The sequence below is a fragment of the Fulmarus glacialis genome, unplaced genomic scaffold (genome assembly GCF_000690835.1).
Source record: "Fulmarus glacialis isolate BGI_N327 unplaced genomic scaffold, ASM69083v1 scaffold27543, whole genome shotgun sequence".
Lineage (NCBI taxonomy): Eukaryota > Metazoa > Chordata > Aves > Procellariiformes > Procellariidae > Fulmarus > Fulmarus glacialis.
The window spans coordinates 1-26,419 of NW_009205247.1; the positions used below are offsets into that span (position 1 = coordinate 1).

At 39.4% G+C, this 26,419-nt stretch overlaps 2 protein-coding genes across 2 annotated transcripts; one reads left to right on the plus strand and one right to left on the minus strand.

The window, feature by feature from the left end:
- Nucleotides 1-5,859: 5,859 nt before the first annotated feature.
- BAG2 (BCL2-associated athanogene 2) lies at nucleotides 5,860-7,921 on the plus strand. The gene is made up of 2 exons (XM_009575338.1): nucleotides 5,860-6,028; nucleotides 7,080-7,921. Exons 1-2 carry the CDS (start codon nucleotides 5,863-5,865, stop codon nucleotides 7,478-7,480), a joined length of 567 nt encoding a protein of 188 aa, XP_009573633.1. The 5' UTR covers nucleotides 5,860-5,862; the 3' UTR covers nucleotides 7,481-7,921.
- A 6,007-nt stretch (nucleotides 7,922-13,928) lies between these two features.
- Nucleotides 13,929-24,991, minus strand: RAB23 (RAB23, member RAS oncogene family). Its single transcript, XM_009575339.1, has 6 exons — nucleotides 24,791-24,991; nucleotides 23,889-23,974; nucleotides 18,183-18,339; nucleotides 16,551-16,633; nucleotides 15,174-15,266; nucleotides 13,929-14,307 (listed from the first exon to the last, which is right to left on the minus strand). The coding sequence occupies exons 1-6, from the start codon at nucleotides 24,943-24,945 to the stop codon at nucleotides 14,168-14,170; spliced, it is 714 nt and encodes a 237-aa protein (XP_009573634.1). The 5' UTR covers nucleotides 24,946-24,991; the 3' UTR covers nucleotides 13,929-14,167.
- Between the last annotated feature and the right edge of the window lie 1,428 nt (nucleotides 24,992-26,419).

A 26,419-nucleotide genomic window follows, 5' to 3' on the forward strand; every position in this document is an offset into this window, starting at 1 on the left:
GAACAGACGTTTTTCAGAGACAGCGCAAAAGGCTTATTTTGGATTCGTTACCATTTAGGGTTTGGGGAGCCTTTGGGGATAGCGAGTTGCGTGCAGTGCCGGGGCAGCAGTGACACGACGTGAACAAGCCCCGTGGTGGGTCGTGTCTGTCGTCCCACTCGGTAGCCCCGTAGCCCCTGTCCCGCGTCTGTCAGGCAGGTGTTTTGTAAGAAGATGCAGGAAATCCGAGGATAAAACGTGGTGTCATTTGGGCTCTCGGAGGCTCTTGCAAGCCTTTAAGCCGCAGTGCTGAATGCCGGCGCGTGAGGCTTCGTGTCTCCCAAGCCTCCCTTTGCACTTAATGGTTTAGCTATGGATGTTCTTGTTACCCATGTTTACGTCCACCTCCTCTCTTAAGTATAATAAATCATGTAACTATAATGTGAATAGCATTGCGTTCTACACCTTAGGTGTATTTTTCTGAAGTAATTGCAAATACGATGCGTATTTCATCGTTGCGCCAAGACACGTCCTGTCTCCTCCTGCTACTGGACGTACCCCAAATTTGATTTTTTTCCCAGTTCGTCCGCGTGAGAGACAATTCCTTGCCTTTAAGTTTTTTCCCAGTTCATCCGCGTGAGAGACAATTCCTTGCCTTTAATCATCATCTTCATCCTCTCGGCGCTGTCTAATTACACAGTGTCCTTTCTGAGGTGGATGGATGCGCAGGGTGCCATGGGTGTACCACTGATTCACCTCCTGCCGGTACTATTTCAACACACCCTTTCCTTCATTACAGCTGCATATTGATCAGCGGCTTCCACAGAACCACCCAGAATGTTTCTAGGACTTTCCTGTAATTAAAAGAGCTCTGTGGGATACAGGAGTTGCGTTTTCCCCTTTCTGCCTTCATTACTTTGCATTATTCAGGAGTGGACTTTATGTGCTATTATTATTAGCCTTTCACTTAGCTTGATTAAATCTTGAAGTCCTTCGCAGACTTCTGTGAATTTGACTAAACAAAATCACTGTCTGCAAACAAGTCTCGCTGCTCACATCCAGGTCTAGCGCATGAATACATAATCACAAAATGAGCATCAGAATATGCAAAAATGTGTTTTAAATTTGCTGAGCGACTCTGAAACAAATCAGGCGGTTTGGCTAACCAGAAATTAAACCCCAAGTTAAACTTCCCAGTTTGCTGTGGGTCTTTCAAACAGGCATAGTTCTAAATGCGGAACAGTTACGAAAAAAAGAGTCAAACTGCTTTGATTAAAGTCACTCAAGTCTTACTTTTTTTTCCATGCACAACTAATCAACATGCCTCATTTCAAAGTTATTTGAATGACAGGAGGAAGAGCTTCCACACTTCTTCCTTCTCCAGCCGGTTTAGTTTAGCTATAGACCCTCGAGATGTTGCTTGTAAATATAATAAGTGAAAATTTGTCAAAGTGAACTACAGCCTTTAATTAAACCCCTTGACAATCCTCAGTTCTCATTAAGGTCGGCCGAACCCCAAGGCAACCCTCATCCCTTCGAAACGCTCTGGTTTGAACAGCCTTCCCTTTCCTCCCTTCCCTTCCACCGCGAAAGCTGCTTTTCCCACAGAATGGGGTATTTTTGTACCTCCCTGCTAGGTGTTTGTGGAGGGACTTTCTTCTGTAGGGGAAGTGAAAAAGGGGGATTAATTTGGCTGCCAGGGAGCGAGCCCCCCGGCAGGGGCAGCAAGGGGGGCAGGTGGCACGCTTGTCCCATGTAAGGGCTTGGACCTTCGTCTTGCCCTGGCTACTGGCGAATGCCAGGACATCTCAGGAGCAGCTGGAAGCGGGACCAGAGTCACCGTGTTCTGGTGGTTGTGTTGAGTGAAAGCGCAGGGCTGGGCGTAATGATACATGAGGTGTAAAATCACCTTTATTCTTTTTAATCTCAGTTTTTTGTACTTTTTCTCCTGTTCTCCTTCGGAACGACCGTATTCCCCCACCATTCATTTGTACGTTCATGGGACCGCTCACCTGAGAACGGAAACTCAGCTCAAGCAGCTGAGGGTGCTGGGGTGACACCACCCCACTCCCCCCCCGCGCTTTGTCTCCGTCCCGTGTGCTCAGCTCCATTTCAGGGAAGAAGCTGCACTGTCTTCAGATGTTTCTTACTTCCTTTGAAAACTTATCTGCACCTCCAGTGCACCAGCTTTAATAGTCAGCTATTTAAGTCAGTCAGTAGTTTAAAGGACGGAGTTATTGCAGCTGTCATAGGAAAGCGGGTATCGAGTTGCTCACGTGGAAACAAAAGCGCAGGCTGGCCCACCTGTTCCTCGGGGGAATGCTCTGCTCATGTGAATGGTATGTAGGAAAGAAAGGCACTGCGCGGCTAATGGCTCTCGGACCGGGGAAAATCAGAAGTAAGGAATGTTTTTTTAGTCTTAGGTAATGGATGGAATATTTAGTTGATGTTCAAAGCAACAAATACACTCCAAGTAAAAATATGATCGGATGTTTTCCTCTATTGGAAAAAGATCATACTGCTATATCGAGATAATTCATAATTGGGCATAAAATACGAGTATTTGTGTTCTCTTTTCTTTGCCTTCTGTTCTTTGCTTGGTTGGTTTTTTGAGACTGGGACTGCGTTTCCACCCTTTTCCATGGCAGTCACCTCTGCTAGAGGTTTAGCTCTTCCAATCTTTCTTTTTTTTGTCCCCCACCCCGAGAAAGTAAAGATTTACGCAAACCTATGAAGTTAAAGCACATTTTAGGAAAGAAGTTATGAGAGCTGACTGCGAGATGTGGACCTGATGCTCTTGCAGCGAATAAGGAGAGAAAGGTGTATGGTCCCTGCCGGGGCCGGGGTCTCTCCCGGGCTGTGGCCTGGGGGCTGGGAGGAGCCGGCGGGACCCACCCCAGCGCCTTAGTACAAGCCGGGGTGGCGAAATAGCATGAGGCGGCGAAATAGCACCTTGATGAAGCCCCCCAGCATCTTCTCTGGAGCATTAACTATTTTCCTGAGGCTGGTGTGAGTGGTTTCCTTCTTTTTTGGTTTCTTCCCCCTAGAGCGCTGTTCTGAAATGATCCTGTCCCGATGTTTTGACCTCCGTGCGATCCAGGTCCCTAGCAGCTGGCTGTTTCCTCCGCTCCCTCGTCTTGCCTTTCTCAGGCCATTTCCCCGCTCCTTCTCTTCGCGCGTGTAACTCCCGCTGGCGGGCTGCTGAGGTGCTGCCTCTGCTGCCGGTGTGCTGTCGTACCACACTGTGCCTCCACCCTGCCCTCGAGAGGTCTCTGAAAGCCAAGGAGTTTATTTTTTAGGGTTATTTAGTCCTGTCACGCTGCTCATAATTGGTCAAGATGGAAGTTTTTAGAAGGGATAGCGGAGGGGTGGGAGAGTCCTGACGTGCTGCTTCCCTCTCCCTTTGCCCCGGCACAGGAGCCGGTGTGCCTCCCTCACGTGCCGTTACGCGGTGCCGGGGTAGGCGCTCATTTTGACTGCCGTTTATGCAAGCAAATACACTAAAATTAAAATCCCAGTGGATTTTAGTTGTGTGGCACTCGGTATTGCAGTTGAAAAAGTGGTTAAAATAATTCCCAAGAAGCAATTATTGCAAATAAAATAGTTCTTAAGATTTGGTTATGTGACTTTCTGTAAAATAATGTCAATCAAAGCTCTAGTTGGTAAATTATGGGGGTTTTTTGCAGTATACAATCATTAATTCTGATAAGTTGGCTTTTAGGTCTTACCTCCCATACCAGTAGCGCTTTTGGAAGCAGTGATGTTTTAGGCACTCTCTTTTGAATTGCACCAATTCAGGATGCATCTCTGCAATGCGGTTTTTCCACATTCTTCACGGGACCCAGCAAAGCCTGTGGAAATCACGGATTGATCCATCTGCTGAAGGCAGACCTTTAGTTTTTAAATCAGTACAATTGATATACTGAGTCTACTTTAAAAACACTATTAAAATTGAAATTCTACTTCCAAATTTTAATTTGAAGCTTTCCAGTGACCACAATGCATTTTTTAAATTGTGAAAACACTAGTTTTTTTAAAAAGGCATGGCAAGGCATTTATGAAAATATTGCTAGACTTTCTAAATTATAAAGTGCAGACATCTGAAGTATGAAGTGACTCCACCTGCCTCATTGCTCTTACTAACCAGTCCAAAATAATAATTAGAAGTATTCGCTCTCGGCAAGAATTTGCATTTCATTAACTTTTCCCACTCCTCCTCAGAATGAACATTAAAGGCAAGGCCCGAAGCTTGTGCTTTCACTGACTAAATTAGGCTAAATATTTTGTAAAGCAGAACCATTTCGTGAGCAGGCTGCATGTGAAGTGTGACTATTTATATCCTTAAATGCCCCCATTCTGCCTTTTTTTGCCCTTTTTCTCTTACTGCTGTTTTTCTGAAGTTACCTGCCCTCAGCCAGCCTTTGAGGAAGGAGCAGCAGCTCCATACCTCTCTCATCAGACAAGCCCTTAGCTGCAGAAGCAGCGATGATGAGCCACCACTGTCTCGGGGCAGCGTCCAGTAACGTTGAAGAGTGCAGAGCATCTAAGAGACTTAACAATGTTTTGGTTTGTTTCCCCTTTTCTGGCTAGGTTTAATAAACATTTCAGGATAGATGGGTTCCAGATTAGAGCAGCTAGACCTCCCGAGCTGTGCGTTGAAAGCATCCATCAACCAGGTTCACGCGATATTCTGCTTTTCTGTGGGGTCTGGGAATGCAGAGTTGACGTTTTTTGGCAGAACTCTTGCAGCCAGTTGCAGCTTGGCAAGTCCTCTACAAGCCCCTGCCCTCAAGCCTCCAGGACAAAGCCACGGGAGGGGGATGTTTCCCTCTTGTCCCCGGTCTCCAAAGCAGACAGTTCCCAGATGTGCTTTTCTAGATGAATGCAAAAGCCCTCTCCCTAAAACCATGGTGGAATGAGACGTGAATTAAGGAACTTGACTCGTATTTCTAGTATGGCATTTTCACCTCGCCCATGGCCAGATGGGCCTGTACCTTATGCCACGAGGAGGAGGGCAGACTATGGGCACGCAACCACGCGGCTTACCGAGACCACGTAGTTATCAGGGAGGGCAGTTTCTGATGGGCTTTGCCCTCGCCCTCACCCCATCACGTGTGAGTTCCAGCACAGTGAACAGGACTGGAGCAGGGGTCCCGTTTTGGCAGGAACCGTGTTTTGTGCTTCCCTGCAAGCCCAGAAACAGGAGCTGCTCCCACAGAAGCTTCCTCCCCGTGTCAATCACAGGGAGCATTGCTCCATGGAAGACACCAGTGACTGTAAGGGCAGGCGGCCCAGCATCTTCTCCCAGCCACCAAGGCACGCCACACCACGTCAATAGAAATGCGTGAGCTTTGTCCTCGCCCGTTTTTTTTCTCCCTCCGTCGTTCGGCTACAAGGCAGCGTTTGAGTTTTCTGGCGCGTTTGTTGCTTTGTAGGTGGGTCCTAGGGGTTCTGCGCTGCTGGCCGCGGGGGAGCCAGGCCCCCTGGCAGCCTCCATCCCCGCAGCTGCAACCTTCGCCCCCAGGTTCCCTGGTGGGGACTCGGTCTGTTTCTTTTCTAGTTAAGCGGCTGATAATAATTGCCAGTTAGCCACAGCACTTCTGCGAGGGGGCTGTAGTGCCGTCAGGCTCTGGATATCCAGACTGACTGCGGAGTAGGATAGAACAGCACTGTCAGTGAAATGAAAGATTTAAGTCTAATTGAATTACTGTTGCTTTGGGTTTTTTTTTCCCCAATTTGTTTTTTAAAATTATATTGAGTCTTAAAAAGTGAAGTTAAGGTAAGGGAGAAGGTCATGAAATCAGAGAGTCTGGCACATGGATAATTAAGACCTGACTGTACTTCTTAAGCTGAAGTTTAAAAAAAACGGTTCTTGGCAGCTATATGGGTGAACAGCTATTTTATTATTTAAACGTTTTGTTTGGTTCAACCATGTTCAGGGTAGAGGCTTTCCGTGACGCAGCATCTGCTATGGAACAAGAGAAAGAAATCCTGCTAGAAATGATCCACAATATACAGAACAGCCAGGATATGAGGCACATCAGCGAAGGTGAGAAGCTGCTTTGCCAAACCCTCCCAACGGACCTAAAGAAGTCAGAACAGCCCGTGCCTTAGGGAGCGGCTCCGTTTCATTGCTTGCTGCTGCTGCTGGTGAAGGCACGGGCATTGGAGCCAGCTAAGGTTACTGAAGGGCCATCCGTTCATTACCCTGGGGTCCCCTTTTTCTTGAGTGTGTAAATTCACATACTGCTCAGCTGGATGCTCTACCATCAGTGTCACGACTGTGTATGTGAAAGCCCATACTTGGTTCACTGATGTATTTTCAAAATCAGGGTTACTACAGCTCAGCTGAGGGAGAGAAGTTGATGATAACGATGATGCTTAAATATAGTTTGAAAAACCAGCATTTTAATGGCTTTGACTACTGGACAGGCACGAGTGCTACAAAGTGTATGGCCTGCAAGAACCCGATGATTAAGATCGTTGTCATGGTTGTGTGATAATGTGGCTTTAAATACATTCCCTAAATCTGTATGTTTTATATTAGGTGCTTTAAATTGCTGGTTTATTGCCTCTTCAAAAGCCTACATGTCAAATATGTTGTGTCCGTATTCTAGGAAAAAAGCAAGGTTTTCAGAAAATAGAAAACCAGTTTTTTCATGGGCCCTAATTGCATCTGGTAGTCAGAAACCTGTTTTTTCTTCATGGCCTTTTGGGGTATTGTCTAAATCTCTCCCTCACAGTGGCACAGAAGGTCCTTAACGTGCCTGTTCTGTTAATGAGTAATGTTTCCTGATAATAGTGTATGCTTTGCTTTAATGTGACACAGCAAGCATTGTGTCAGCAGCGGAAAAGCATTGCTTACATTTTCAGTGGCACTTAATGCCTCATTTCAAATGAGAAGACAGTGTGGAATCAGTAGGACTTAGGCAAATGCAAAAAACTCATTTCTGGTCCCTGGAATTCTTGCTGATTGTCACTTACGTAAAAAACCAGCCTTGTTTATTGCAAAGTTGTAGCAGCCTGATTGTCTTGATGATGTTATTTGCACAGGAAAGTATTTGCCTGTAACCTAGACCACTTTCTTGATTCCGATTTAGGTGAGAGAGAAGAACTTAATTTGACTGCTAATCGTCTGATGGGCCGAACCCTCACTGTGGAGGTTTCTGTAGAAACCATCCGAAACGCCCAGCAGCAGAAATCCCTACTGCACGCCACGAAGATGATCGATGAAATTGTCAATAAACTTCTAGATGATTTGGAAGATGCCAAAATCCGCTTAATGTCGCTTTACGGTGCATGCACATCTGACGTGCCAGCAGGACCCATCGATCAGAAATTTCAGTCTGTGGTCATCGGATGTGCCATTGAGGATCAGAAGAAAATCAAAAGGCGGCTAGAGACTCTGCTCAGAAACTTGGAAAATTCTGAAAAGTCAATCACATTGTTGGAGCATCAGAAATCATCTGTTCGACAGTCTTGCAACAGCAAACAGGATTAAACTATCCTCCTGGCTACCTCTGGCAAATCGCAGGATGAGCAAATCGCTATAAAAAGCACACAGAAGCTAAGAAAAAAATTCGCTGTACAAGCATGCGCGTATACAGGCATGCACGCGCACCGAAGTATCTTTGATTGTGAGGTGCGAGCATTTAATGGGTTTTGGTAGCATTGGCATTTTCTTTTGGCAATAAAGAATGCTATCAGGAGTTCTCCTGTAGAGTCGATACCGCTCTATTGCAAACTGTAATTGTGCTTCTGCTGAACTGTCAGAAACCATCAAAATCTAGCCTTCCCTCCAATTCTCCTGGTTTTTTTTTTTAAACTGATGTTGTTTTGTCATATAGTGAGATTTCAGCTTTTCTCTGCTGTATACATAGTGTGCAAACTAGACTTTTGGGGAAGAAAGACATCATGGCAATAAATCAAAACCATTAATAAACTGTATATTGTATTTTCATAAACATTACCATTTATAATTTGAATAATTTGGCACTATTCATAAGCAGCTCACAGTGCTTGCAAGAGACAGACAAATACCTCCAGTTTGTAACTGGTAGTGTAGATTTGACTTATTTTGACCTAAGTTACTGCTTTATTTTTAAAATTCCTGCTTCTGTTTGCCTTCCACTTTCCTAAATCCTGTGTTATCTGACCCAGAGGTCTGTGATACAGCCATCGCTGCCCTCTCCTGTGCTTTAAGATTGCATACTGACGTGCCACATCCATCAACAATCCCACAGATCTGAACAACCTAATTTTAAAACCAGTGATGCTGTCCTTGAAGTTTCTTCCAGGCAGTCCTGCCTGTAAGACATAGCAAAAGACACCTTTTTTTTTTTTCCCCCCCTAACTGTAGCTTCATACTGGCTATCTTAAACGTGTATCACTGTTAAAGTAACTCAAAATAGCTAAACGTAGTTGGCATCATACACAGAACAGATCCACAAAAGAACAGATTAAAGTTTTCCACTTTTTTAAAGTGCTATCTGTTGTCAAAAACCAAATCCCAGTAGACAAGGCTCAGCAAGCTGAAGACAATTGGGACAAAGAAGGTGTAAAAAAAACCAATGAACTTTTGCTCCCGTTCTCTCCTGAGCAATAAAACAAGGCTCTGCTCCACTTCTCAGCATAAGCCACTCTTGGAAACAGGACATTTGCGAGCACGAAACATTTTCTCAGGGATGCCCGAAGCTACCCGGGTGTTTGCAGCGGTTCTCTCGGGGGCTGGCAGCAGAAGCCGCCTCCAACAGCCGCCCGGCTTCCTGAAGCTGAACACGATATGGCTGCGCAGCACATAAAACCCCCACCCAGAGAGTGTCAAAGCTTCAGTTTTCTCAAGATCTTCACTCAAGTGTAGTTAAGCACTTCCCTAAAAATACGTGACCATAAAAATGTGAGTTTTTTCACATTTTAAGATTTTTTTCTTGCCTAAAACATTGCTAATTAATCCTTATTGGGGATGTTAAGCAAGCAAATTGTTCTTCTGTGTGCAGAACTGCATGCAAGAGGAAGCAGGAGTATACTGCCTCCCAGATTCCTGAGATACCCGGGTAAAGAGACAGACCCAGATGCTGTGAGTTCTGTTTTACTAAAAGAAAAAAAAAAACAAAAAACCAAAAAAACCCCAGTGACTAGTTACCTGTTTCTTCTCAGAAAATGCATCAGGCATCTTTGATACATTAGTAATATTTTAATGCCACTTGCAATGTCTACGAACACTCACTTAAACCTTGTCACTGTATTAGCCAGACCAATCATCAAAAATAAAATGACCAGAAAGAGCAGAACAGAATCTGTACTTTGTATTTGAACTGTGTGGTGGAGAAGTCAGAGGCAAGAGCTCAGGAACAGCATTTCTGTTGGACTGGGGTGCCCACACTTGTTCCTTTGAGGGTCTCTAATGCGTGCTGCCTTGGATCCCAACTGTTCGCAACACATGGACTAGAATCAGGCACACGAGTTTCCCGAGCAGATTCAGGTTGCACAGCTACAGGGTTATAGCCATTTCTTTGAAATTTAATACACTGACAATTTAATGTAACCACAGAAGTAGTGACCTGTATCAGACCAAACAGTAATCAAATAAACATGGTTAAGTTGCATGATACAACTAATGTCACTTACAAGAGACCAGCAGAATTAACTCGTAGGGATTTTACAGGAACGGAATACACAGAATATTCAGTTTCAAACATTTATTTTTCCACTTGAGGATTTACTGTACGTTATGTTGACTTTTTTCCTAAAAATATATTACATTTACTTGAGATCACGACGGTGATAAAAACAGTTATGTACATTATCTGTTTTAACCATTCAGATTCACATGAACTTGCAAATAAGAGTAAGTCATTTATTAGTAACGATGCATCTTTATCCTCACAATGAGAATGGTATTTCTCCTGGTCCAGATTTTTACTTTTTTTTGACCAACTTTAGTCGGTTCAAAAAAACAGAAAGAACACTCACTCCACAAATTACTTATCAGTATTACCTACTACTAGAAACCTGAGAATGAGTCTAGTTCAGTACTCGGACTCACCTGGCTTTGAGATGACTCATACAGAACACTTTTGTGACATGGAACTGTTTGAAAGTTTGTCTTACTCTATTACAGCACCTTTCATCTTAAATCTAAGCATTGCTGCATTTTTTCTTCTATGACTTTGATTACCTGTTTTGGATGCCATATTTAACAGAGAGAAGTATTTTCTTCTGTCAATGCTATTTGAGCATTAAAAAGAAGATACGCACAACTGTTGCTTCCTACAAAAAGATGGTAAGGTAGTTTTGATGAAATCAAGCATGTTGGACCACGCTTGCTCTCTGGCTTACGTACAACCAGTGTTCAGGTACTGCCGCTTCAGCCAAAGGTCTACGATTACATTTAGAAAAGCAGTAGGGGCTTAGGTACCGTCTCTAGAATCCAAAAAGCATGTTTGTTAGTTTGCTGTATGACTGAACTCCCACAAGAGGGTTCCACAGTGCAAATAATTAATTCTATTATTAACTGGTAACTATCAACTTGAATAGATGAATTAACGGGTTCAAAGTGCACATTCACTGAGTGTTATGCATGTACCCCTGCATAACCTCCAGGCAGTACAATGTGTTCAGCTGCTCAATTCCCTTCAGCATAACAAACATCTACAGAAGTGATGCAAAGGAAAACTACGTGTCAGATATGTTGTAGCCCAATAACGGAGAGTAAAAAAAAGACAAATTTTACCGAAGCATTAAAAAATTAAACAAGAAATCAGACTGACAGTATGGTAATTCAGGCATTTTGACTCAAAAAGGTAAGCATTGCCTTAAGAAATACTGAAAATAAGAAAGCTCTAAAATTGTCTTAAGTGGAACATTTAATTTTTTTTTTTAAATTAACCACACGCACAAGCACAAAAGTCTTAGTGTGATCAGTCTTACAACTTTGAGATTTGTTATTTCCAGTTGGAAATACATCCCTAGCATTACCGCTTTGCATCAAATGATGCCCCACTTACTGGGAGAACACCCATTCACTGAATGGATACAACACGGGAGCGACAGATGCTTTAGTGTCATACTCTTTAGTGAATGCTTATTTCACTAAGGCATTAACAATTACTGAAGTTTTCTACTAGTGGTAGCATTATCAGCTGAAAGCAAAGGATTTTGGCAAGATTCAGAATTCAGATAATACATCCAATGAGCTACTCAAGAGATATTAACAGATAAAACAGGAGTGCAGTTAGCTTAGTCTCACAGAACAAAACTGTGTCTTGTGGCAGGAACATCTGTTGCTCCTAAAACCAGGATGCTGATCTGCCACGGCTGTAACAGAGAGCTGAGAGCTACATCCTCTTCCACCACGCAGTCACACAGATGCACAGAGAAGGGCATTTTTATTACCAGCTCTGCACCTGTAGGTTTTGGTAACTAAAATACATGATATTTTAATGAGAACACTTTGAATGGAGAATGGGTCAATGTTTATAATAAAAATTATTCACAAGGGACAATGCGAGTGCTAAACGTTTAGGCATGTCTCTTCATCCAAAATGCAAAAGTTACTCCCACTGAAGAGTGATGAGAATACGTAAGGATTCCCGCAATATGCAAGTCATCTGGTTTACATCTACACGTTATCCCCAGTAGGATAAAAATTAAATTTTCAAGCAGCGTACATGCAGAGCACTCTCCAGAAAAATGCTATTTTGGACAGTCTCCATCTCAGTCGTATTGGAGAACAAGCACTGCAAAGTCACAACAAAGAGCGAGCTGCTTTAGATTTAAGGTGGGAATGAAATTAAAACTCACTGCTGCAAATATATATTCCTACGTTAAAGTATGTATACTAAATTTCAACATATCCTAAATTTAGCAAGTCTGTCAAGTCACCACCTATGAAAATTTCTACTGAGTTTTCAGTCCTCAAAACAATGGTTTACAATGACAGACCTTAAATACAAATGGCTTATGTAATAGTACAATGTCTACAGTATTACATGTAATAGTACAAATGGTCATTACACGTAATAAAGACGTATTTTTCAGTACTCTGTACGAAGTCAAACAAGGCAAAAAAGATGTTTCAGACACTTTGTGGTTTTGTTTCTTTTTCAAGAAAAATGAATAAAAAATGTGAAACCGGCAGACAGACAACAAAAGGTAAAAGTTTCCATATTAAAAACAGGTGTCAAAATTCTTCATGCATAAAGGTGGCCCCATGATGTACAATCGTAAGTCTTATCCTAAGTACCTTACTACTTAAATTGCTAAGACAGACAGGACTTGGCTCCATTTATACATACATAGAGTGATTAAATGCACTTGTTAAAAAATAAAGGCCTTTATCCAAGAGAAAATATAGGAAACATTACGGCAAAGAACACACAGTTTTGCTGCAATGGCAAAGGGGATCGACCGCCTTGAAGGCCGCCTTCTTGCCGGCAAACAAGAGATGCTCTAACAGCTTGTCAAAGAAACAACGGTACTCGGTAGAAAGTCTCATACAGTAAACATAAAATACAGAGTTCAGAGATCTTTAGTGTTTGTGCATAACTTGCCACCCACTTCTCTCCCTGCAGACAGTGGGAAAAAGAGTACATTTCAGTTTTCATACTCATTGACTTAGAAACAAAGTAAGTCAAGCTTCCTACATTAATTCACACAGTGAAAAGTCCTTCTTCCAAAAATATACAGGATCACTCGACTCATTGTCATTCTCATACACTATTTAAAAAACTATTAAAACTCTGAATTTTTTCAAGCAGCATATTTTGCATTTGTCACCGGCAGGTTTGTTGTAGAAATCCTAGAAAGTTAAAATTATATCATACCATACAAAAACATGTAAACAAAATGGATATTTTTTAGAAGGCATGCATGCTCTTGAAAAGGATTAAAAAGTGTTTATTTTTGGTAAATAAAAGATATCTTGCTTAGCATTTTTAAAAGCACCTTAGTGATTTAGAAGCCTAAGCCCAAATAACTTTAATTTAGGTTTGGGCTCCTAAACATCTAAATCAATTCTGTAAAATTACTTAAGCACTTTGAAAAATTTTTGCCATGTCTCTGATCTTGCAGAATTAGATTTTCTGCAACCAGCAGCTAACTTTGAATTTGAGACGACATTCAAGAATGTCTCATTAATGTAATTCAGTCATCAGCTGCAATTTTTTGGATCCTCCATAACTTAGTTTAACCTATCTATGAAAAATTTTTCCAAAGATAAATATTTTGTGACACCACTTTGCAAGTTCCTTTTTCATAGACAACACAGGATACAACAATCAAATTTGAACAGGAATATGATTATATGTTCCTTCTGAATAGCTATTAGTGTCAAAGACTGTGTTATTTGTTCAACCTGTTAAGACTGAGAAAAACAAACTTACAAAAACATCTGTAGCACAGCATCAGGTAAAAAGAAGGAGCATTTTTGGCACCACACGTTTTTAAATCTAAGCTTTTAGGCCCAAAGTATAGCAAGTTAAATGTACACAGTGGCAGCTGGGAAAGCCTCATCTGAAATGCAACATTTTTAAAGGAAAATTTTTTTTGGAAGATGCTATTTTATGATCATTAGCTGATCTCCAAGTAACGTATACACTGGAATTTAGCCTACATATTCATACCAAATGTTTACATATATACCTTAGCACTCATATATATAATACAAGTATATTGCACTGACAGAACTGCCAGAATCCATATTAATATAGTCAGGCATAAAATGTAGTGTCTTCTTTTCACTCTTCATTTATCTTCTTAGTGTCCTGACTAACCAATTCTAACATTTCCTTTGAAATTTAGCTGCAAAATTGCTGCTTTACCTTGGGCCATAGTGATATGGTCTGTACCTATACTTGTAAGTATTATCCGTAGGTTAAATGTGCTTTGCAATTCAGCAATACGTAGTTCATAGCTCTGTAAATAATTCCTTGAAAAAGGAGAAGCTTGCCTAATTTTTACAAAGTGCACGGGGCAGCCACGGCTCTGTTTTGCCACCAGGTGTCTCACTCTACACACCAAAAAACACTGCATCAGCAAGTTTATCTAAATCCACCCTCTATCAAGGACCCCATAGGCACAAGATTTGCTAAAGCACTGGTAAAAATACCTCTACAGCTGGCTTTATTCTGTACTCAATTGCACAATTTCATCCAATTCACTGGGTTGGTTTTTTCCCTCCGAAAGTGGTCTAAGGTATGCTGCAGTTGCTAAAAGGACTTCTGTTTTTCTTGGTCCTCTGTTTGTTTGGTCTAAGGTTGATGACATCTCCACCATTAAGAGTGCTAGAATTTTGGTTGGAGTGACTTCCACCAGCTGTATTAAAAACACCTACAGAATTTAAAGACAAGAAAAGTATTTGTATTTCTTTACTTCCTGCAAGCATAGTACATTGACACTTAAGACACAACACTAAGGCATAATAGTGCACTTCAAATGCATACTCCAGTTTTTAAAGGCTTTCTCTGTTTCTGGGTCAATTTTTGAACTAGAGCCAGTTGGAATTATTAGCCAGGCAGTACTTAAAGCTAGTATACATCTACATAATTGAAAGGCAGCATATGCACACATCTGCGTATGTGTATGTTACTAATTGCATGGTAACAAAGTTATGGCTAGTTGAGTAACATAATAAAAGAAAAACATGACTATTCTAAAGTTAGAAACTTTGCTGAGATAAAGGTAAGGAAAAAGCCTGAATAAAAAGGGAGTGCTTTAAGGAAAATAAATGAACTGACTCAGAAATGCTTTAAAGAAGGACTACAGAAGTTCAGTGTTCCCTTACAAAAGGCAGTTTACAAAGACCTTCTGATTACATGCCAGATTCTTTCACCATGAGTCTCTTGTAAATCCGCACCAAGATGAGTAACACTAATACTAATGACATTGGAAAACCCAACAAGCATCCTTTCTCAAGTCCTTACACAATGTTTGTTTAAACAAATTTAATAAAAGGGCACTTGCCAAACATTAGCTAGAAACTCCAGTACATCAATTTGACAATCTTGTAACTTTAGAGTCACAAAGTTATTTTACTTTGTGGAGGTAAGAGAAGGAAAGGAGGCAGTATCCTCAGATAGGAAGGTAGTAATTAGACCCTGATTCACCTCGTATTAACTCCATAAGAAAACAGGTGAGACCATAAGCTTTGATGGCACAAAACACTGACTTCTGGTTTTTTATTACAGTATACATACCAATCTTGTTACTGCTTGTACGTACTAGTTCTGGATCTTCAGCTGTTTGTTGCTTGAGCCTTTGAAGATATTTATCAGCCAAATACTTAAAAACTGAAATGTTAAAAAAGAAAAAAAGGTACATCAGAGTATGCTTAAAAATAATCTTCATATCAATAATAATACCTTTGTATCAAAATTCTCCACGGTGACAAAAGTGCATTTGACACCACAGGTTTAGCACAATCTGGTTAAGTGATTCTCTCTCGGCAGGCCTGTGTACCTGAGCAGAATCCAGATTAGTCCGATGTCTACCCAAGTCTTACAGTTTGCAGTACTAGGATCCTACACAGCAGACAGAAACATCTCAATAATAAAGCTGGCACATACATATCGCCAAATGTTCCGATTCATGCAGCTTGGAACTTTTTAAAATTACATAGGAATTTAATTTTTTTTTTTTTTTTTTTTTAACAAGAAGCCTTAGAATAATAGCAGTCATGTAAAGTAAGGCCATTAATAAAACTTGGCAGCAACATTTTTATAATTAACTAATGCTACCCACATTTGTATTCGGGTATAGAAAGTCTACCTAGGATTTTGAAAAAATCTACAACTATAGGAGAATTTTCAGAACCTATGTATGTTACGATTATTTACATTTGTAATTAATAACTCATGTAAAAATGACACAGAAACACTTTACATTTTCCCTTGTAGATGTTTTTTCCACGGTGAATGATGTTAACGGAGGAGAAACAATTAGTTTACTATTAAGTTTGCCTGATTAAACAAAACACGAGTTATCAGAGACTACAATTCATGATTATTCAAACCTACCCCACTAAAGATAGTGACTGAATTTTATAACAGTACTCTTATTAAATTAAATATACACATCAAAAAGTGATACTTGGGAACTAGTAAAATATCATCGGCAGAAAAAACACTACAAGAGATCCAATCTTTTCACGTACTTTAAATATAACTAAACTCTGAAATAATTGTTTATATCAATTATTTATTAACAATTACAAAATAATCTGTCCAACATTTTGTTTACTGTAATAATTTAACTTCTACATATGATTTTTTTAAAAGCTCAGTGCTTACTGACAGCCATTAGAACTAAGCAGCCTTAACACATTGGCACTTCTAAATATCGAAGCTATGCACTGTTTGTGAAAGAGAAAGGAAAGATGTACACAAAGAAACGGGCCTAACACACTGATACCAAGTAATTCTAGCTATGTTTAAAGTGTGCTGCTAAGAAATACAAAAAGGATTGCCAACAGCATGCAACAACATGGGAAGTAACAGATCAGCTCCAAACTAGAGAGATGTACAGTGCTATACAGCTGCGGGCAGGACAGACACCTACTCTGCTGTATCTCGTACCTTCAGTTACGTTTAGGTCTTCCTTCACAGATGCTCGGTAGAACCTTAATTTTAGTTTTTTTGCCAGTGCTTCTGCCTCTTCACTGCACAACAGAAGAAGACTTTGTAAATTCTGATTTGTATTATTTGTCAGCATTTATTCTCTTAAGCAAAATGCTTCATGGTAAGTTAAACATGGCAAGGCGGATTAAGAAACTCAGTCAAAAAATACCTGATCCTTAATTTCTTTACAGTATCTCCACTATAACAAGGTACTTTACATGCAGTTTCTTTATGACCAAAAGCAATAGCTTTTCAATATTTATTGACTTCATTAAATAAAATTTCCCAAGGGTTCGAAGACAGGTGTCAGTGAAACCAGAAGGAAGGAGGCTGTAATTAACAGCACTAGAATCAGAACAATTACCACTGCAAAGTCAAAACAACAACAAAAAAGTAATCCTTAAGTATATTTTAATAAAGCAGTAGACTATGCAACCAGATTAGTGCAGCGATGAAATCAAGAATTGCTTTTTTCTGTGAAGTGAAAGAGAACTTGTGCTAAATTTTAAGGAAAAGCTGACAAAACTCATGGAAGTTTCACCAAGGCAAATCATGTCATCAGAAAGATGAAGTTACTGAGGCAGATGGAGTATTCTGAGAGCAAAACCTAAGTGATGTACCATGAACAAAGAAGGAGTTCAAATGCAGTTTTGCTTTTCCTTTGAAAGATTCTCAGTATTCTTTGCAGGAGTAGTAGAAGCTGATTTATGCCATCAATGATAGCAAACAGAGAACAAAGAAAGCCAGTGCAGGAAACAACAAAAAGAAGAAATAATTTAAATCTCTCAAGAAGATGGTAGCAGTAAAGATGTGGAGAATGATCAACTTCATCATGCAATATTTTCTACATGATATGCTGAGGTAAATAAAAGTTAGCATTTGTTAAGCTGATTTTATGGCAAGAATGAAATTGGTCATACATACAAAGGCAGAATGAACTGACAGTAAAATCTGCAAAGAAAAATATACTGAAGAAGGATCAGCACCATGCAGTTTGAGAACATTAACAGATACGTATTTCTATGGAGGTATAACGTTTTGCTAAAAATGAGCAATAAAAACAAATTAAAGAAAAGCGAAGCAAAGAATACTAAGACACTTTTTCAAACAACCTGTTTAATACTTCTTCGTCATTTTAGCAAGCATTCACTAGCCAAACTAGACAAGATAACTTCACTGGTGCACAGCACAGTTTAACAGTAACTGTACATTTTAACAGGAGAGAAAATTTAGTTTTAGAATTTCTGATTTTAAAAAAAAAAAAAAAAAAAAAAGAGAATCATATCATGGCACAACCAAACTCTTCATGCTATTCCTCTTGGTTTTTTGGCTGACACTTCAGAAGGAGGCGTGAAGCAAACAGAAAGCTCCTAGCTTGGCAAGCACATCTGGCCAAGTAACTACACTCATGCAGCAATACCTGTCACCTGTGGTTCTAGGGCACATTTTGATGCAGAGCATAGGTTTGACAACCTAGATATCGCAAGTCTTCACCAGAAACTCCGACAGTTTTGTTTGTTTGTTTTTTAAAAACGTGTGTATACAGGGGGCATATATTGTTCTTTAAAAACAGTAAGATAAAACTCCTACTTCTTTATACAAGAGTCATCAAGAAGATCGATCTTATTCTGCACAAGAACTGTGGGAATGTCTCCAACTTCCGTCACCACTTTCTCCTTCCAGATAGGGATTGCTCTGAAGGACTCTCTGTCAGTTGTAGAAAACACAAGAACACAAGCCTGGGCTCCTAAAAATACACAAATCAATTACAAATACAAATAAATACAAATCAACCAACAAACATTAAAAAAAAAAGCATCATATATAATGTATTTCAAATATGAGGGATTTTTCAAGTTTCTCCCATAAAAGTGCACTTTTACCACCAGCTTGTGTCAAACCAATGGTCATAAATTCCACAAATGAAAATAGATTGCCATATTATTTTGATCATTATACTCATTCTTCATGATGGCTATGGGTCTGTTACCTTTCAAGCTATTTCCAGCATGGTGCATGTATGCAGGGGAAAGGAATGGAAGGAGGTGTGGAATGGCTGGAAAAACAGAAAGGGAGGCTTGCTTATTGCTCATAGTTTTCCAGACAGCTTAATGGAGACCAGAAGGTAAATATTTTTCCGTATGCAGTATCTGTAAAGCACACTTGACATTATTCTTTGTGCTACAGTAACCTGGATTTTGAAACGCAGAAAACTTTTCAGAGAAAGTTGAGATTATTTCAAGTAAATTGTTTAGTAGCTTTTTGGAGAAAATAAGTGTATTTCTAATTCATATTCATTTTATCACAGCACTATGATAAATTATACAAAATGTTTTGTACCATTTTTGTTATGGTTTTGTAACAATCTTAGCAAACAATAGCTAAAACCCATGGATACTGAGAAGGTACTTCAACACTTGAAATATTAAGTGAGTGATCTTTTGACTGTCCAGTAGCCCTTTGTTACCCTCAAGAAACTACTTTTCTTTGCACATAAACACATGGAGAAACACTTTATTATTTATATGCCTTTAATATACTTGATATATAGTAACAGTGTAAAAGGAATAGATAGGTGGTATCTTTGAGACTCCAGTGTTATCTTGTGGCGAATATTCCAATCTAATTACATATAGCATGAAAAATTATTTCAGCAGTATGAATTTTCTTTTATCTATGAGTTTTACCAAGTATCCCCCATTCCTGTATTCTGTTTTTCTTTGTATTTCTTTGACACAAAGCACTCGAGTTCTTTTCTTAGGTTTCCTTTTATTTATCTTTTCAAAGCCAAGTTCAGTCTATCTTTACAAAAGTTTTCCTATGCCATTAAGACCCTTCTACAGTTTTATACAGAACAATAAGAACTGCCCTCAGAATTACTAATCAAGCTCTACCAATAAAACAGTAGCAATGTAGTCTTCCATAATTTTTCCCATTACTTGTGTTCTAAAATTTTGCTTGTTTTCCCTAATGTCCACACCATATTCTAATGTATGCAATTCTTCTGATGCAATTCCACTTAGAATCCTGTGAGATAGGTGTAAAATTGTTGTGGCTTAACGCGGCCGGCTTATTCTTTCCAAAGTAGGTTACTTTGCATTTGTCAATGATGAATTTAACCTGTTGTCTCACAGTCTAGCTTAATAAAGCCTCTCAAGGTCTTTGCTCTACTGGAGATGAGAATATTTATTAAAAGACTCTCACCATCTGTAAACATCATCTTGTTCAGTTTTAAGACTAAGAAATCCATTGTGAAGTTTCCACTCTAAGGCACTTTCACTTCATCACTCTCCTTCCACCCATTCCTTCTGAATGCTAAAACACAGAGATAACTTAGTAATAGTAAGTTTAGAGGGAAAAGTCCTACCATGTGGTAGGCAAAAAGGGGGTGACATCAGACCTCCTTATTCAATTCAGATATAATACATGTAGAATGCAGTGGACAGGGACAGTAAAAATAGCTCCGTTTGGCCATATTGCTTTTTAAAGAGAATTACACAATAAGCTCTGATAAGGAATCAAACTGAAGTATTTTTGAGGACCTTCAAGATTCTGACATTTAAAGGTTCTTACCAGGAAGTTAACAAACAACAGTAAACAGAAGTGTCTTTCCTTATCAGCAGATATACCTGTATATCAACAATGACAAATTCTCTCTATATATTCTATATGTAATTGTGTATTTCCAAATGTCTGCTGAAGGTTTTGATCACTGGATGCAAGAAATATCAAAATTTATTAATCCAATAACCCTGCAAAATGCTTATTTAAGAAGAGAAGAACAAAAGGAGTATTCTTCTCATGCTCAATTCAAAACAATATCAAATGTGATCTTTCTGAAAGTACGCTTCAGTATAGCGCAGAAGTTAGTATGGCAACAAAGTTCACCAGAAGATGCTGCAGGGAAGAGATCCTACTAGGTAAATTCTTTTCATCTTCTAAGAATATTGCTAAATACTCAACACTTTTATTGAGAACATAAACAAGTTTAAGAAATTATAATGTCCATGTAGGAGCTCTAAGGAGAAAAAAAAAAAAAGACAAAACCCAGGATTTAGGCACTGAAACACCTTTCTGTATGCAGAGACTGATAGTACTCAGGAGTCAATAACATTATCATCTCACTCATCTACTCCAAATGGAGTCATACACCACCTTTGTCATACAACAGATTGTGTACAACAACAGACACCAGCAGCAAAGGCACAGGACAATGTCAGACAGGAGCATAACAGCTAAAACCAGGGTGTTCTTGACGAATATTTTAAATCAAAGTTCTTTTTTAAGAAGCTGTTTTGTAAAGCTATTTTAAAGTACTGAAGACAAGGACACTGGATTTTTTTGTATGCAATTACTGCTTTGATAACCCCTGTATCTTTATTTTAAAAAGGTTCCAACTGGCTGCAGAATCACTGATATGATATTCATACCTAGACTAATTCAGAAAAAACTTAAGAGAGTAGTGCTAGCATCTCTACTTGATTCAAACAGAGCATGAGCTGGTCAGCTGAGTAGGTCTCAAAGATCCTCAGCAGAGTATCCCACCCTCGCAGGCTCTGTAACCGTATTTTCTCCTTTCATAATGGTACAAAGCCTATGTAATAGAAAATATGTAAAGATATTCCTTGCCATGAGTGGACTCACAAGGGTGTTATACTTGGCACCTATTCGTTTCACTCTTCTATTCTTTGCCTCAGCTTTTTCAGGCTATGACAGAAAACACACGTTCACTATAAAATTGATGGTGGCTCCTTCAACCTTAAACTGAGATAAAATGCAAGGTCAAATGATAGCATCATCCAGAAGTTCTTGTTTACTGTTGATGTTCTAACTGCTGTGGATACTGGCTGCCTTCAACAGACTTAGCAGGGTTTAAGGTCTCACTAACAGTATCCAAAAGAGGGCTGCCTTGCTCCAAATCGGACCAGAACAGTCTTGCAGCCCTCCCATTATTACAGTTACTACAGCCGAAAGTGGTTGACAAGTGCAAGCTAGAGCAATGCTATGAAGAATTGAGAAATATGAAGTCTAATTATTATGCAACAAAATGAGGAGCCTGAGAATTTGGCTAATCAGCAACTGAGTAACAGACTAATGGGCAAGATGCCTGTTTTCCATCAAAGACCTAACTCAAGAGATCAGTGGTAGCAGATGGAAGAGGTTGCACGCACGACTAAGTTATCAAATAGTGCTTTGAGAAACATCTGTAACATGGACAGAACACATCGTGCTGCTAATGACAGCCACTTGTGTATGTGCTTAGCATATAAATGAAGTTACCTAGCCAATTAGAAAATGTGTGACTTCCATCGGATAGAAACTGGTAAGATGCATGATACAATACAAGAAATTATTAAATACATACAGAGCTTCCTCTAACTCTTTGAATTTAGGCTGCTGGACTCCTTGCATTATATGATTACGGGCATGCAGCTACACCGGCTGCGCATACTCGCCTGTACATAGAAAACCACATGACAAATCCACTGTCAGCTCCAATTTTGTTTCCCTGCAAGGCTGAATGAATTTGGTCCCTGGACAAGAAGAGCTGAGAAACAGGCTCTGAAGCATTCATCGTGTGACCATGCATGAGCAGCTGATCCCTGAAGAACTGACAATACATAAGGTTCCAGGAGAGTATGTAAGCCCTAGTGTAATGATAGTGGAACAGTGACGTGTGGGAGAAGCAGACCTTGAAGTAACAGCCAGCACCTACCTTACCTCCTTAGAGGCATCCTCCCCTTATCAGCAGTAATTGGCAATGAAATCCTTGCATTTCCAAAGTAAGGTTGACCTCTTGCTTCTATAATATTGTGCTTGCAGACCTGATGCTAAACCAAAATGACATTCCAGGCTCTTATAATTTCCCTTGTCCTTCACGAGTCAGTCTAGTGCAGAATAGACACTGTATCTAATAGCTTGAACTGTTAATCTATCCATCATGCCGTCCACAATGTGTATCCGCAGGATGACTATGTCCTATTTCACAGCAGCCTCTTCAGTATAAAGATCTCAAAGGTAGAGATCTAACCGCACTATGCTGGGCACGAGTTATGAGCAAGATTTCAGGATACTCAAGATATGTGCTAAGTGAGGCCAGTAAGTGTACTTTGAAGTTCTTCTGAACACTCCATATTTTAGCATATCAGTGCCAGTAATTAGGAGAAAAAGATTTTGCCTTGGAACAACTGAGGAGAGCAAAGCACACAAGAGAACTGATGGCCAGGAGAGTAAAAAGGAAGCTCCAAGAGAATCAAGTACTACCTTCTAAAATTCATATGCTCAACTTGTCAGCTGTAAAACAACAGAACGATCTATTTCCACATGAGGATAAAAAGAAATAGGAAAAGAAATATCTTTCTCTGAAGGAATGGTAATCATTAATTACAAGTGACAACCAGAAGTAGTAAAAAAAAAAAAACAACCCTATTAGTTGCCAAAAACAATCACGAAATATAAGAAGGTCAGAGGACTATACCACCCTGAAATAGCAGAGCATAACTATTATTTTATCTCTAAATGAGGTAATTTTTCTAAGATTTTATACCATAGCAATATATTTTTCCCAGCCATCAGGAAATCAGTTTGACAAGAACTGATTGATGGAGTCTTTGCCAAGTCATTCATATCTCTCAAGTTAAAAAACAAAAAGGAAAGGTTTTCCTTTGTTTTAACCATTGTTAAATTATATGCAAAGAAAGCCTGAGTATGCAATTTGTAACTGGCTAAATAGATAACCTACTTTTACATGACTGATAATATAGTCTCTATTTTACGAAGTAAATACGCTTTCCTTATTACTCCATTGTGTTAATGTGTTCAAGGCAGCCTGTACTAGCAAGAGAACTGTTGTGCCTAGTAAACTATCCTTGTAGGATGACTGGCGGATTTTTTTTCCCCTTGGATTAATTTCTAAGTGCTTCAGCCATAGTTTTTGGAACATTTACAGATATATGTCTTACAAAAGTAAGAAAACACTTTTAGAGGGAAAAATATAATTTTGCGTTTGACTGTCTGAATGGCTACATTCTGTGCAGTTTCTGTGCAGATATTTGTCTCATTTTGTCCTACGTTTTTTAAAGGGCACTAGTGAGCATCCTGCATAAAGCAACAATTAAGGCAAGGATCTTACATGAAGGGGAAAAACATTTAAGAACTGAAAAAGGTGAACTAATAATGCTTTGCACACACACAAAATAACTCAAATTTTTAACACAGAGATAGGAAAATATCTTGGAGATGTGCAGACCAAAAAAAAACCCAAAACCTGCTAAATAACAAACATGGTATTTTCACCTCTATAGTAGGCCTTAGTTATTGCATCAAATTCTTCTTGACCCGCAGTGTCCCATAACATTAGCCTGACATCTTCATCATTAACTCTGAAATAAAAGACAGTTTTGTAATCAATACAACAAACACGAGCAATTCAAAACAACTGACATGGAAATATTTCTATGTCTACAATGTAAGAGTAATTCAGTTCAAATTTAACTTCATTTAAATATAACGTAACTTAATATTGATAATGGTTCACCTCTGTAACATGCAATGGCAGTAGTCCCTCAATTACATTACATGCTCTTTCCTGACAATCCATATTACATTTTCCCCTTCCTTTCCTCTTCTTCCTCTGCATTTCCCTCTATGAGGAACAACAATATAGACTTCAAAACAAAACTTAGATGCCTGAATAATGGTATTTTTGTCTTTTTAATCAGCTTACAAAATTTATAGAATTTTCTTACTTCTCATTACCATAGCATTCTCCATTTTATCAAACATAATTGGGTATTATCTGCTTATATTACATAAAGAGACTAAATCTATAGCATATTTAATTATTTTTCCCAGTCATTTTAATCTATATTGGCTAATAAATTTGCGTAATTGTTTTATCATAAGCACTTCCACTTCCTCTACAGAAATTAAAAAAAAAAAAAAATCAACAGGTGGTAGAATACAAAGGGAACTTGCTTAGTATGACAGAGGTTCCAAATTTTATTTTGCTAAATCTTGTATGGAAAATAGAGTGATATAATTTTAGCCCACTGTGCAAGAGAGAAAACAACTCCCTCTACCGTGCTTTGGAGACAGCAGGCCTTGTTTCAAGCCTTTGTAAATCTTAGGATTACAACAGAACAAAGAAACAGAAGGAAAGGTAAAAATCAATAGTATGGCATCTGTTTAATACATACTGGATTTGTCTTTCCAGGAAATCTACACCAATAGTTTTCTTGTAGTCTTTTGTAAAAATCCCCTTGCAATATCGCTGAATCATACTGGACTTTCCAACAGCTCCATTTCCTACTACCACCACCTTGATGGCCACCTCCATATCTTCTTCCAACATCTTTGTAGCCCAAGTGACTCTCTAGCTTATTCAAGAAACTATCGATTCTGTAAACAAAGTAAATAGCTATGTTCATAAAAATGTTGTGAACAGAAAGCAGGAGGAAATATGATCACACATTAGGATTCACAACGATTGTACAATTTATCTTCAGCTCTGCCAAAGACTGCTTAAGTGACCTCGGGCAAGTTTTTTAGCCAGTCTGTACTTTGATTTGCCACTTATTAACTAGAAATTAATATAACTGTTCATAAAAATATATCCTTCCACTGTACAAATGTATTGTCATGTCGATTATGTTCCTGATGCTAACACATACAAGATGCTCAACTGATCAACCTAGCACGTAGCATGAGTCTGAAGTACGGCAACTTCTAACTTCAGCCACTGTTCTCTTACACCCAGTTCAGATAGCGTCACCTAACACCAACACTGATGCTTTGAAGACATAAACCTTTCTGTGATTATATCCCTTATGCCAGTTCTTATGAACTCGTCTAAATTTGTCTTTCTGAGGAAGTCGATAAAAATAATAAATTTGTGCGCTCTTATTCATTTAATTTTTGGCATGTGAATTAAAACACTAAACGTACAAATATTATTGGGTAATTCTGAAGATAATGCATTTTCCAAAGGTCTTTTTTTTAAAACAAGAAATTGAATAATCCAACTGTCTTAAAACATTTTTAAAATGTTTAAACTTTTAGATAATTTACCTTATCAATACACAAGTTATTTACATTTTAAAAGCCTACACTATAAGTATATTAGGTGTGGCCATAATCTCACATCACACGGCCACTGCAGGGGAGCCACCTAATTTCTCTCTGATTTAATTTTGCCCGTGTACACCGCACATTAACTAGAGAGAAAGCCAAGTTGCTGAAGTACATGGACAAAGTTCACAGCACAAGCGGTTCTAGCAGACACGGAGATTTTTATGTAAGCTAAAATTCCAATGTGCAAAAATGGAAAATAATCTATTGGGCTTACTGTAAAGATATTTCATTCAAGTTTTGGTGGGTGTTTTTAATGAGGAAGAAACAGAGGCGCAGACAAAAGCTAAGTTTCCCCCGCGTTTTGCTGTGCTGGGATTTCATCACAGTAACGCTCCGCATCTGCACAGCAGCAAATTTCCTCCCAAGAGGTAAGCAACCCTCCTTTCAAAAGAGGAGAAAACACACCTATTTTTAACGACTTTGCCCATCACCACACACACGCAGCCCGTGCTGGAAGAGCCGGGCTACCCGATACCCTCGCTCCGCCTCACCCAGGCGGGTAATGTTTCTGGATCGCCTTTGGTTGCATTAAACATTAGTACACATACATTTTTATCGGGTATTCGGCAAGCACCGCTAGAACTGCCGCTAGGTCGGCCCCCAGGAATCCGGATGGCCATTTTAAGCGAGGACTTACGCTCCGCGGAGACGGCCGTTGGGTGGTCTCCGCGCAAGGGGCTGCCCGCGGCCACCTC

Bases quoted from the DNA above. Each gene is read 5' to 3' on its own strand.
- BAG2 (XM_009575338.1), top strand. From the start codon at position 5,863: ATGGGTGAACAGCTATTTTATTATTTAAACGTTTTGTTTGGTTCAACC. The intron at 6,029-7,079 runs GTGAGAAGCTGC...ATTCCGATTTAG, and splicing joins TATGAGGCACATCAGCGAAG to GTGAGAGAGAAGAACTTAAT.
- RAB23 (XM_009575339.1), bottom strand. From the start codon at position 24,945: ATGTTGGAAGAAGATATGGAGGTGGCCATCAAGGTGGTGGTAGTAGGA. The intron at 18,340-23,888 runs GTGAAAATACCA...GTGTATTTTTAG, and splicing joins AACTAAGGCCTACTATAGAG to GAGCCCAGGCTTGTGTTCTT. The intron at 15,267-16,550 runs GTACGAGATACA...TTAACATTTCAG, and splicing joins AGACCTAAACGTAACTGAAG to TTTTTAAGTATTTGGCTGAT.